Source organism: Rhinatrema bivittatum, chromosome 2 (genome assembly GCF_901001135.1).
Source record: "Rhinatrema bivittatum chromosome 2, aRhiBiv1.1, whole genome shotgun sequence".
Classification (NCBI taxonomy): domain Eukaryota; kingdom Metazoa; phylum Chordata; class Amphibia; order Gymnophiona; family Rhinatrematidae; genus Rhinatrema; species Rhinatrema bivittatum.
The window spans coordinates 458,466,740-458,480,023 of NC_042616.1; the positions used below are offsets into that span (position 1 = coordinate 458,466,740).

General features: G+C 51.5%; 1 protein-coding gene across 8 annotated transcripts in view; it reads left to right on the forward strand.

Moving 5' to 3' along the window:
* The window catches only part of MRTFA (myocardin related transcription factor A), a 308,975-nt gene that overhangs the window by 169,501 nt on the left and 126,190 nt on the right, over nt 1-13,284 (forward strand). For all 8 annotated transcript variants that reach the window (XM_029590436.1, XM_029590438.1, XM_029590440.1 and 5 more), the window contains one exon: nt 8,171-8,236. In XM_029590436.1, coding sequence (XP_029446296.1) covers nt 8,171-8,236 — 66 coding nt within the window. The remainder of the gene's footprint in view (nt 1-8,170; nt 8,237-13,284) is intronic.

Sequence of the window (13,284 nt, forward strand, 5' to 3'; positions counted from 1 at the left end):
TAAAATAAGTAAAAAGATGTTTCAGAGGGAGAAATAATAAAAAGATGAAATTGATAAAGAAGAGAAAACAGAACTGATGGAATGGAAAACAAAATCCTGATACAAAAATGTTAGAAAAAATGTAATTTATTCTCATTTTAAAATTGCTACACAATTTTCACTTTCTGCTACACAATTATTTTTGTGTTGCAGTGAGCACTGTGTACAGATGTTGGTGTACAATATTCCTTGGTAATAGGAATCCTAGGACAAGCAAGATGGTAGTCCTCATACATAGGTGACATCATCGGATGGAGCCCAGCACGGAAAACTTATGTCATTTTCTAGAACTTTGACTATGTACAGTGAGCATGCCCAGCATGCACTATACTATGCATCTGTGTGGGGTCCCTCTTCAATCTCTTTTTTTCCCGCGGAGCTTTTGTATCAAGGTTTCTCTGAGCTTGTGGCATTTTTTCTTAAATTGCCTTGGAAAACTTTTTGCACTGATTTTTTTCCGGTCTTTATCATGTCTTCTTGGCGCGGGTCCCTCTCCGGTTCCCCTTTAGCTTCCAGCAAGGTTTTTTGATGGTTCAGTAAGTTTTATTTTACTCTGTTCCTCCCCCCTCCCCCCCCCCCGGTGGCAGCAGTAACTCAGTGCCTGGGGGCTTCTGTGGCCCGCTGTCACCGTTCTCATTTTCGCTTCTTCTTTTCATTTCAACATGGCCATGTCTGGTTTCCGTCGATGCCCTCAGTGGCTGAGGACTGTGTCCATCACGGACCCACATGATGTGCTTGCTCTCTGCCTGGGGGCATCGCACAACGTCCGGGGGTGCCGTTTGTGCGATCAAATGACTCCCAAGGGATGCCACACTTGCCTCAACATGATGGAAAGCTCTTTGGGGTGAGAAATGCCGAGCCATCAAAGTCTGCATCGGTGGCATTAACAACGAAGGACCTTGGAGCTGTACCAATGGACACCAAGCCATCGACATTGGCAGGGCTGTCGGCTCCGTCGATGCCGCCGGCAGATAGGGGCACTGGGGACCAGCCTCTGTCAGTCTCTTCTAGGTCGAGGACAATCAGGTTCAACATCATCGACCTCCGCACCAGGGAAAGATCGGGCTGAGCACTGAGGGACGCATCTGTACCGGTCACCTTCAATGCACGGTGCCGGGCTCGGGAAGGAGCCAGCTCCTGCCGTGATGCCTCTGAAGCGACCCTGTGGTGAGGAATGCCTATCCTCCATTGATACCGGGGGTCCCCGACTGTCTCCACCGGTCCTGGTGTCAGTTACCGATCCACCTCGGGGATCTGAGGAAGATCTGGCCACTCCTCTTGCCTCCAAGTCCATTTTGGCATTGGCAGATTTCGAGGAGGAGTTGGAGCGGAAAGTCCAACTGGTAGATGATCGGGCCTTGCGTGGCATCGAGCCAGCAGCACCGACTGGATCAATGCCTGCACTCTCCTTGCTGGAACTGCTGCTAGAACGGCTGAACATGCTCATCGGTGTATTACCGACCTAGTTGGCATTGGTTCCCAGGAGGCCATCAATGCCCGGCGGGGCACCGCTGCTTCCCTTGACCGAAATGGTGTTTGCTGCCAGTTCCTCCGAGGAGGAAACTCCATCAAGGCCAGCAGGGACACTGAGGCTTGCACCCTTCCCCCCCAATCCAGTTTTGCCGGGGCCAGCACTGGTGCCACTGGTGCCTAAGCCTCTGGACGAAGGCTGAGCACCCAGGGCCCCATCCCCTATAGATTTCAATTAGGATGAGACCCCGTATGACCCCTGGGAGGACAACACTGCAGAATCCTTCTCAGAGGACTCAGAGGGTCTCCCCTTAGAACAGTCTCCCCAAAGGAATGAAAGAGGTCTTCGCCTGAGGACTTAACCTTGGCAGGTTTTGTGAGGGCGATGGCAGAAGCCGTCCCTTTTCAGTTAATGATGGAGGAGAACGCCAGACACAAGATGCTGGAAATCCTCCAGTTTGTGGAGGCTCTTAAAGAGATTGTGGCGGTCCCGGTACATGAGATCTTTAAGGAGTTGCTGAGGATTTAGGAGCACCCACTCACAGTTCCTCCTGTAAAGAGGAAGGTGGATGGGGTTTACCTCATCCAAAAGGCTACCAGATCAGCTGGCACACAATTGGTAGTGGTCGAATCCACTCTAAAGGGTACATCCGGGGAAGGATCACAGAGCGGTGGATGCTCTTGGGAGGAAGGTGCTTCAGGGGATGATACTCATTGCCCACATCGCCTCCTACCATCTCTACATGAGCCAGTACACTCGCAACCTCTGGAAGCAGTTGCAGGAGGTGGCTGAGCAGCTGCCTCAACAGTAGCAAGACCCCTTCTTGTCGCTGGTGTGCCAGACCCTAGAGTGTGGAAAACACGAGGTATGCTCTACTTACGATGTTTTCGAAATGGCAGCAAAAGTCTTTGAAGCAGGAATTTGCCCACCATGGCTGCGGGCCTCAGATCTCTGACTGGAGGTACAGGAAGGACTCGCCGACCTGCTGTGCACAGGAGAGAATCTCTTCAAAGATAAGGTGAGGAACATGGTGGCCCAGTTACGGGATCATCATGAGACCCTCCAGCATCTCTCCACTGGCACTTCAGACCCTCCCTCCTTAGCTGGGAGGAATGCGAGGCAGGGTCAGAGGAGGTCTTTCTACCGCCAGAGGAAGTGCTATCCTCCTATTCACAGAGGGTGTGCTCCCGAGGCCGTCCCAGGCAGCAGCGATTTCCCAAGCCCTAGCCGGCGCACCAGTCAAATCCCAGGACAGGGTTTTGACTGGATCATAGGGAGTATAAGCCAGCCATCTGTACCCAAGGTGCTGGGCAGGCTACGATTCTTTGCGAATCGCTTGCCCGGTATAACCTTGGACCAGTGGGTATTGTCCATTGTTCGTCAAGGATACCAATTGAACCTATTGGGTGTCCCGCCAAATTCTCCTCCATGCATGTTTTGGGGGCTGATAGTACATCAGAAGGTATTGTTATGGGAGCTCTCTGTCCTCTTAATGGCCAGAGGAGTGGTCGAACCTGTCCCACCAGGGCAGGGATTCTACTCCCAGTACTTCCTGATTCTAAAGAGAACAGGGGGACTCCGTCCCATCATAGAGCAGAGGGCCTTGAACAAGTTTCTAAAAAAAGAAAAGTTCAAGACAGTTTCCCTGGGCACCCTGATTCCCCTCCTGCAAAAAGGGGACTGACTATGCTCCCTCGATTTAAAGGACGCATATTCTCACATTGAGATCTTTCCAAGTCACAGGAAGTATCTCTGATTTGTGGTGGGAAAACAGCACATCCAGAACAGAGTGTTGTCGTTTGGGCTAGGCATCAGCTCCACATGTCTTTACAAAGTGTCTGGCCGTGATGGGAGTGCACCTTCGCAAGCTGGGAGTGCATGTTTTTTTTACTTGGATGATTGGCTGGTCAAGAGCAACGTTCAGGCAGGTGCAGATCAGTCCTTGCACTTGACCGCCCAAGTGCTGGAGTCACTAGGGTTCAGGCAAGTGCAGATCAGTCCTTGCACTTGACCGCCCAAGTGCTGGAGTCACTAGGGTTCGTCATCAACTACCTGGAATCCCATCTCAGCCTCTTACCTCAGTTGGACTTCATAGGAGCCCTGCTAGACATGGCTCGGACAAAAGCCTTCCTGCTGTGCTGCAGGGCAGTCACATTGCTGTCCATAGCAGCGGTGATTCAACAAAGCCAGAAGGTATCAGCTTGGCAATTGTTGAGGCTGTTGGGCCACATGACCGCAACCTTCCATGTCACTCCCTTGGCACATTTAAACATGAGCAGAACCCAATGGACTTTAAGGTTGCAGTGGTGCCAGGCCACCCAGGATCTTCCGGCTCGCATCCGTATCACTCTGTCTCTCAAGGACTCATTGTCCTCGTACTGAGTTCTCTTGAATTTGGAGCAGGGAATATCTTTCAAAACTCTCCCTACCCAAATTGTCTTTACCAAATCCACCCTGGGTGGAGTGCCCATATAGAGGAGGTCTGCCCTAATGTCAAATCAACTTCCTGGAGCTCCAGGCGATCAGGTATGCTCTATGGGCTTTCAGGGATCAGCTGTCCAACAAAATTGTCCTGATCCAAATAGACAACCAAATAGCAATATGGTGTGTCAACAAGCAGGGAGGCACAGAGTTGTACCTCCTGTGTCAAGAAGCAGTCCAGATCTGGTCCTGGGCTCTGTCCCATGGGATGGTGCTCCGGGCCATGTATCTGGCTGGAACGGAGAACTTAATAGCGGACAGACTGAGTCGGGCCTTCACACCCCATGAGTGGTCACTAGACAAGGTGGTAGTGAATCAGATCTTTCACCTCTGGGGAAACCCAGATGTGGACTTGTTCGCGTCCCCCTGCAACAGGAATGTGACTCAATTCTGCTCCCTGTACAGGTCAGATGGCGAACCAGCCTCTGACGCCTTTGCTCGTCTTTGGGGCAAGGGTCTTCTGTACACGTATCCTCCGATTCTTCTAGTAATGAAGACTCTCCTGAAGCTTTGAGAGGAACAAGGGACTATGATCCTCAGTTCATCAATGGCTGAGACAGGTCTGGTTTCCACTTGTTCGGGAGTTGTCCATCCGGAAACCGATCAGTCTGGGGACTTCCCCAGATCTCATCACGCAGGATCAGGGCAGACTCTGGCATCCCCACTTCCAGGCCTTTTCGCTCACAGCCTGGATGTTGAGAGGCTGATTCTGCGGCCACTTGATCTTTCTGACGATGTATCTCTGGTCCTGGTAGCTTCTAGAAAGCCTTCCACTAGAATGTCCTACAGACTGAAATGGAGGAGGTTTTCCATGTGGTGTGTGCAGAAGGCCCTAGATCCATTCTCCTATCCCACACAAAACTGCTTGATTACCTTCTGCACCTGTTGGAAGCTGGCTTATAAGCCAACTACTTTAGAGTCCACCTAAGTGCTATTGGCACATACCACTGAGGTTTAGATGGTACGTCCATCTTTGTACAGCCTTTAGTTGAATGCTTCATGCGGGGCATGCTTCAGTTGTGTCTTGGGACAATGTGGTGCTCGCTCAGCTGATAAAAGCTCCTTTTGAGCCGTTGTGTATCTGTGACCTGAAGTACCTGACCTGGAAGGTCATATTTTTGGTGGTGGTCACTTCAGTACGCAGAGTCAGTGAGCTCCAGGCCTTAGTGACTTATCCACCTTACACCAAGTTTTATCATGACAGGGTGGTCCTGCGTATGCACCCTAAGTTCCTGCCTAAGGTGGTGACAGATTTCCAACTTAACCAGTCAATCGTCCTGCCAGCCTTCTTTCCCAGGCCCCATTCGTATCAAGGCAAATGAGCCCTGCACAGTTTGGATTGCAAGGGAGCCTTAGCCTTCTACCTGTAATGGACAGAAGCCCATACAGTCCACCCAACTTTTTATTTCTTTTAATAGGAATAGATTGGGAGTTGTTGTTGCTAGCAGATTGCATCTCCTTCTGTTATGCCCAGGCGGGACTGCATCTTGGGGCTCATGTCAAGGCTCATTCTGTCAGAACCATGGCAATGTTGGTAGCCCACTTGTGAGCAGATCTGCAAGGCTGCGATGTGGAGTTCTCTCCACACATTCACATCACACTTATATCTGGATAGGGATGGCCGACATGACAGTAGGTTAGGCCAGTCTGCCCTCCGGAATCTCTTTGATGTGTAGAACCTAATTCTCCCTGGCTAGGGTCCATTGTTTGGGTTCAGGCTGTCTCCTCCTCTGTTACCAACAGCACTATGGTTGTTATGCCTGTTGGCACCCGGTTGATATCTGTTGGTGCCTTTTTGTGTTGGTAGAACAGCCTGTAGCTAGGGATTCACCCATGTGTGAGGACTACTATCCTGCTTGTCCTAGGAGAAAGTAGAGTTGTTTACCTGAAACAGGTGTTCTCCTGGGATAGCAGGATTTTAGTCCTCACGAAACCCACCCGCCACCCCACGGAGTTGGGTTTCTCCTGTTTATTATTTTAATTTTTTTCCTAATTCTATGTTACGAGACTAAAGAGGGACTCTGGTGGACGCATGGTATAGTGCAATCTGGGCATGCTCAGTGTACATAGTCACAGTTTTAGAAACTGACATAAGTTTTCCATGCCGAGCTCCATCCAGTGATGTCACCCATGTGTGAGGACTAACTTCCTGATGTCCTAGGAGAGCACCTGTTACAGGTAAGCAAGTCTGTTTTGTGCCATTGTGGCTGTAATAAGCAATGTCTGTTTGAACTGAAGCTTAATATAAAACTGAACAGTGATTGTATATCTTTTGGAAATACGATGTGCAAGAGGTGGAAAGAAGAGTCTGTGTGTTGCTTCCTGTTCCTGGATGAGAAAACAATTTTTTCCCCTGGGTTGCAAAGCCAAAGTTAAACCAGTTGACACAAAGGTGCCCAGCTCAGTAAGCTAAGCCATGGACCCAGGAAGAGCCAAGAACCAGTGGACAGAGTTTGTTTCAGAATATTTCTAGTTTGCAGTTTGCTGTCCTCTGAATGGTTTGGGATGCGAGCAGAGGCTGTGTTCATATGGCAGCCCTGTCATTTCTCCTTCAAGCTGTGGGCCATGTAGCATAACAGTTTAGGGCTGATGAACTATTTTTCTGGAAGCATACAGTGTAGTATTGCACATTTTAATCTAGGGAAAAAGAAGAGAGGGTATGAAACATGCAGACTATATTGTTTCTCCTCCTTTATATTTTCTTCCATCTGGAAGCAGTTTTGGAGCAGGCAGTGAAATCCTACAGCAAAGCTTCAGAGCCCCCCTGCTAACAGAGAGGAAGCAGCAGAGGTGGATAGAAATAACCAGGCAAGGAGCCTGTGTGGAATAAATGAGCCACAAGTCCCAGTCCTCTTATCTTGGGAGAAGATTGGGGCAAGTGAAACTGTTTTGTGGTGGCATCACTCTTTTGGAAGATCTCATTCAGAAAACCTCGGGGGAAAGATGGCAGCCCATCCAGTATGGTTGAGACTTGTTAAGATCATGGTAGAGTCATACTAAGAATGTCCATCTGGTAGTCTGCCCACAACCTGCAGGCTGCCCTTGACAGAAGCTCTCCCGTGGGCCTGATCTCAGGGACCTTTGATAACCATGTCCTCTCACATTTAGCCTGTGAAAGAAGAGGCTGTAGAGCTGCGTACTTTGGCTGTGAAAGTAAATGTGCTAGTTTCACTGACGCCCAAAAGTGGGTTTAATGAAAGTACTGTCAGGAGCAGAAGGGAAACTGAGTTTACCGCTTCATCAGTAGTGCAAATGGCCTGGTGAATGATTGGTCAAGTGGTTCAGTAATGCGGAAGTCACAGAGGAGGTAAAAGTCTCTCAGTCTAACAGACCAATGTGTGTTTCTTAGTATTTTTGATGGGGGGGGGTTACACTTTTGCTCTTTCACGGTCAAGCCTCCAAACAGCAAATTTTGTGACAAATAGAGGACAGCATTTTGGGCTTTGCTTCTCCTCAGGATAGCAGTGAAGGAGATTTTTTACTGCAGTGATGAAAGGATTGTTAAGGGGGTCCGTGTGAGGACAAGTTTCCCCTTAACCCTCCTCCAGGACAGCTGCCAGAGGTGGGCAGGGTTTCTTAAAAATTGTTTTAAATTGCGTTTTTTATGTCTAAATGTTTGCATTGTTATAAATTAAACATTTAAATGTATAGCTCCATTGGAAAAAAATTAGTAGATAAAACCACAAATGGAATGTAAGCAGTCATTAGTGCAAGCACCTGTCAACAGGGAGCTATTAATCTGCCACTGTCTAACCCAGATCTCCCCACCTCCCTCCCACTCACCCTTCCTATACAAGTAAAACAAGGAGCAGAAAACAGGCTACAGAAACTACATTGCTCTTTGCATGGCAAGGAAATTGTATTTTTGAAATCATCATTGTACTCTGTAATAGTAGCTAAGTTAAAAAAAAAACAAAAAAAAACTTTTCTACTTTTGCTAATTTATTTATTTTTTAATCTTTCTGTAAAGACCCTTCGCAACTTCCTCCCCAGCAGCCCACAGTGACGGAAACCACGAAACTCAAGCTGCTTCTGCTATTGTTGTAGGCTAAGGGGAACTCTATCTTTCTCCCTTTTCACTTGCCAGCTATCTTGCCATGATAAAGAGCAAAACTTCATGTTCCATTCTCCATTTCATCCTTTCCTGATGGGTGTTCTCTTTTTTCTGCTGCCCCACAGTCCTGCAGCTGAAGCTCCAGCAGCGGAGGACGCGGGAAGAACTGGTGAACCAGGGAATCATGCCTCGTGAGTACTCACTTTATGCTAAACGTTTTGTCCTATTTGGCTGGACCATGGCAGTCTTCTACACTGACCATTTCTTTTCTGGATAATGGGAGTCTGATTTTGTTCTTGGATTTTGTACTTCAGCCCTTACATTTCTCTCCCACAGAGTCACCAACACTGGAATAATAGGGGTTGTGTCAGGTCAGCATTGAAGTGCATGGGTAGAGCTGTGTGTGTCCCAGCACTGGAATAGCAGGGGCTGCATCAGGTGAGGATTGAGGTGCATGGAAAGCTGTGTGTGTCCCAGCACTGGAATAGCAGGGGACGTCAGGTGAGGATTGAGGTGCATGGAAAGCTGTGTGTGTCCCAGCACTGGAATAGCAGGGGATGCGTCAGGTGAGGATTGAGGTGCATGGGTAGAGCTGTGTGTGTCCCAGCACTGGAATAGCAGGGGGTGCGTCAGGTGAGGATTGAGGTGCATGGGTAGAGCTGTGTGTGTCCCAGCACTGGAATAGCAGGGGATGCGTCAGGTGAGGATTGAGGTGCATGGGTACAGCTGTGTGTGTCCCAGCACTGGAATAGCAGGGGGTGCATCAGGTCAGCATTGAGGTGCATGGGTAGAGCTGTGTGTGTCCCAGCACTGGAATAGCAGGGGATGCGTCAGGTGAGGATTGAGGTGCATGGGTAGAGCTGTGTGTGTCCCAGCACTGGAATAGCAGGGGGTGCATCAGGTGAGGATTGAGGTGCATGGAAAGCTGTGTGTGTCCCAGCACTGGAATAGCAGGGGACGTCAGGTGAGGATTGAGGTGCATGGAAAGCTGTGTGCGTCCCAGCACTGGAATAGCAGGGGATGCATCAGGTGAGGATTGAGGTGCATGGGTAGAGCTGTGTGTGTCCCAGCACTGGAATAGCAGGGGGTGCATCAGGTGAGGATTGAGGTGCATGGAAAGCTGTGTGTGTCCCAGCACTGGAATAGCAGGGGACGTCAGGTGAGGATTGAGGTGCATGGAAAGCTGTGTGTGTCCCAGCACTGGAATAGCAGGGGATGCGTCAGGTGAGGATTGAGGTGCATGGGTAGAGCTGTGTGTGTCCCAGCACTGGAATAGCAGGGGGTGCGTCAGGTGAGGATTGAGGTGCATGGGTAGAGCTGTGTGTGTCCCAGCACTGGAATAGCAGGGGATGCGTCAGGTGAGGATTGAGGTGCATGGGTACAGCTGTGTGTGTCCCAGCACTGGAATAGCAGGGGGTGCATCAGGTCAGCATTGAGGTGCATGGGTAGAGCTGTGTGTGTCCCAGCACTGGAATAGCAGGGGATGCGTCAGGTGAGGATTGAGGTGCATGGGTAGAGCTGTGTGTGTCCCAGCACTGGAATAGCAGGGGGTGCATCAGGTGAGGATTGAGGTGCATGGAAAGCTGTGTGTGTCCAGCACTGGAATAGCAGGGGACGTCAGGTGAGGATTGAGGTGCATGGAAAGCTGTGTGCGTCCCAGCACTGGAATAGCAGGGGATGCATCAGGTGAGGTTTGAGGTGCATGGGTAGAGCTGTGTGTGTCCCAGCACTGGAATAGCAGGGGGTGCATCAGGTCAGCATTGAGGTGCATGGGTACAGCTGTGTGTGTCCCAGCACTGGAATAGCAGGGGGTGCGTCAGGTGAGGATTGAGGTGCATGGAAAGCTGTGTGTGTCCCAGCACTGGAATAGCAGGGGATGCGTCAGGTGAGGATTGAGGTGCATGGGTAGAGCTGTGTGTGTCCCAGCACTGGAATAGCAGGGGGTGCGTCAGGTGAGGATTGAGGTGCATGGGTAGAGCTGTGTGTGTCCCAGCACTGGAATAGCAGGGGGTGCGTCAGGTGAGGATTGAGGTGCATGGGTAGAGCTGTGTGTGTCCCAGCACTGGAATAGCAGGGGATGCGTCAGGTGAGGATTGAGGTGCATGGGTACAGCTGTGTGTGTCCCAGCACTGGAATAGCAGGGGGTGCATCAGGTCAGCATTGAGGTGCATGGGTAGAGCTGTGTGTGTCCCAGCACTGGAATAGCAGGGGATGCGTCAGGTGAGGATTGAGGTGCATGGGTAGAGCTGTGTGTGTCCCAGCACTGGAATAGCAGGGGATGCGTCAGGTGAGGATTGAGGTGCATGGGTACAGCTGTGTGTGTCCCAGCACTGGAATAGCAGGGGGTGCATCAGGTCAGCATTGAGGTGCATGGGTACAGCTGTGTGTGTCCCAGCACTGGAATAGCAGGGGGTGCATCAGGTCAGCATTGAGGTGCATGGGTAGAGCTGTGTGTGTCCCAGCACTGGAATAGCAGGGGATGCGTCAGGTGAGGATTGAGGTGCATGGGTAGAGCTGTGTGTGTCCCAGCACTGGAATAGCAGGGGATGCGTCAGGTGAGGATTGAGGTGCATGGGTAGAGCTGTGTGTGTCCCAGCACTGGAATAGCAGGGGGGTGCGTCAGGTGAGGATTGAGGTGCATGGGTAGAGCTGTGTGTGTCCCAGCACTGGAATAGCAGGGGATGCGTCAGGTGAGGATTGAGGTGCATGGGTACAGCTGTGTGTGTCCCAGCACTGGAATAGCAGGGGGTGCATCAGGTCAGCATTGAGGTGCATGGGTAGAGCTGTGTGTGTCCCAGCACTGGAATAGCAGGGGATGCGTCAGGTGAGGATTGAGGTGCATGGGTAGAGCTGTGTGTGTCCCAGCACTGGAATAGCAGGGGGGTGCATCAGGTGAGGATTGAGGTGCATGGAAAGCTGTGTGTGTCCCAGCACTGGAATAGCAGGGGACGTCAGGTGAGGATTGAGGTGCATGGGTAGAGCTGTGTGTGTCCCAGCACTGGAATAGCAGGGGGTGCATCAGGTGAGGATTGAGGTGCATGGAAAGCTGTGTGTGTCCCAGCACTGGAATAGCAGGGGACGTCAGGTGAGGATTGAGGTGCATGGAAAGCTGTGTGCGTCCCAGCACTGGAATAGCAGGGGGTGCGTCAGGTGAGGATTGAGGTGCATGGGTAGAGCTGTGTGTGTCCCAGCACTGGAATAGCAGGGGATGCATCAGGTGAGGATTGAGGTGCATGGGTAGAGCTGTGTGTGTCCCAGCACTGGAATAGCAGGGGGTGCATCAGGTGAGGATTGAGGTGCATGGAAAGCTGTGTGTGTCCCAGCACTGGAATAGCAGGGGACGTCAGGTGAGGATTGAGGTGCATGGAAAGCTGTGTGCGTCCCAGCACTGGAATAGCAGGGGATGCATCAGGTGAGGATTGAGGTGCATGGGTAGAGCTGTGTGTGTCCCAGCACTGGAATAGCAGGGGATGCGTCAGGTGAGGATTGAGGTGCATGGGTAGAGCTGTGTGTGTCCCAGCACTGGAATAGCAGGGGGTGCGTCAGGTGAGGATTGAGGTGCATGGGTAGAGCTGTGTGTGTCCCAGCACTGGAATAGCAGGGGGTGCGTCAGGTGAGGATTGAGGTGCATGGGTAGAGCTGTGTGTGTCCCAGCACTGGAATAGCAGGGGATGCGTCAGGTGAGGATTGAGGTGCATGGGTACAGCTGTGTGTGTCCCAGCACTGGAATAGCAGGGGGTGCATCAGGTCAGCATTGAGGTGCATGGGTAGAGCTGTGTGTGTCCCAGCACTGGAATAGCAGGGGATGCGTCAGGTGAGGATTGAGGTGCATGGGTAGAGCTGTGTGTGTCCCAGCACTGGAATAGCAGGGGGTGCATCAGGTGAGGATTGAGGTGCATGGAAAGCTGTGTGTGTCCCAGCACTGGAATAGCAGGGGACGTCAGGTGAGGATTGAGGTGCATGGAAAGCTGTGTGCGTCCCAGCACTGGAATAGCAGGGGATGCATCAGGTGAGGATTGAGGTGCATGGGTAGAGCTGTGTGTGTCCCAGCACTGGAATAGCAGGGGGTGCATCAGGTGAGGATTGAGGTGCATGGAAAGCTGTGTGCGTCCCAGCACTGGAATAGCAGGGGGTGCGTCAGGTGAGGATTGAGGTGCATGGGTAGAGCTGTGTGTGTCCCAGCACTGGAATAGCAGGGGATGCATCAGGTGAGGATTGAGGTGCATGGGTAGAGCTGTGTGTGTCCCAGCACTGGAATAGCAGGGGGTGCATCAGGTGAGGATTGAGGTGCATGGAAAGCTGTGTGTGTCCCAGCACTGGAATAGCAGGGGACGTCAGGTGAGGATTGAGGTGCATGGAAAGCTGTGTGCGTCCCAGCACTGGAATAGCAGGGGATGCATCAGGTGAGGATTGAGGTGCATGGGTAGAGCTGTGTGTGTCCCAGCACTGGAATAGCAGGGGGTGCGTCAGGTGAGGATTGAGGTGCATGGTAGAGCTGTGTGTGTCCCAGCACTGGAATAGCAGGGGGTGCGTCAGGTGAGGATTGAGGGGCATGGGTAGAGCTGTGTGTGTCCCAGCACTGGAATAGCAGGGGATGCGTCAGGTGAGGATTGAGGTGCATGGGTACAGCTGTGTGTGTCCCAGCACTGGAATAGCAGGGGGTGCATCAGGTCAGCATTGAAGTGCATGGGTAGAGCTGTGTGTGTCCCAGCACTGGAATAGCAGGGGATGCGTCAGGTGAGGATTGAGGTGCATGGGTAGAGCTGTGTGTGTCCCAGCACTGGAATAGCAGGGGGTGCATCAGGTGAGGATTGAGGTGCATGGAAAGCTGTGTGTTGTCCCAGCACTGGAATAGCAGGGGACGTCAGGTGAGGATTGAGGTGCATGGAAAGCTGTGTGCGTCCCAGCACTGGAATAGCAGGGGATGCATCAGGTGAGGATTGAGGTGTATGGGTAGAGCTGTGTGTCCCAGCACTGGAATAGCAGGGGGTGCATCAGGTGAGGATTGAGGTGCATGGAAAGCTGTGTGTGTCCCAGCACTGGAATAGCAGGGGATGCGTCAGGTGAGGATTGAGGTGCATGGAAAGCTGTGTGTGTCCCAGCACTGGAATAGCAGGGGGTGCGTCAGGTGAGGATTGAGGTGCATGGAAAGCTGTGTGTGTCCCAGCACTGGAATAGCAGGGGATGCGTCAGGTGAGGATTGAGGTGCATGGAAAGCTGTGTGTGTCCCAGCACTGGA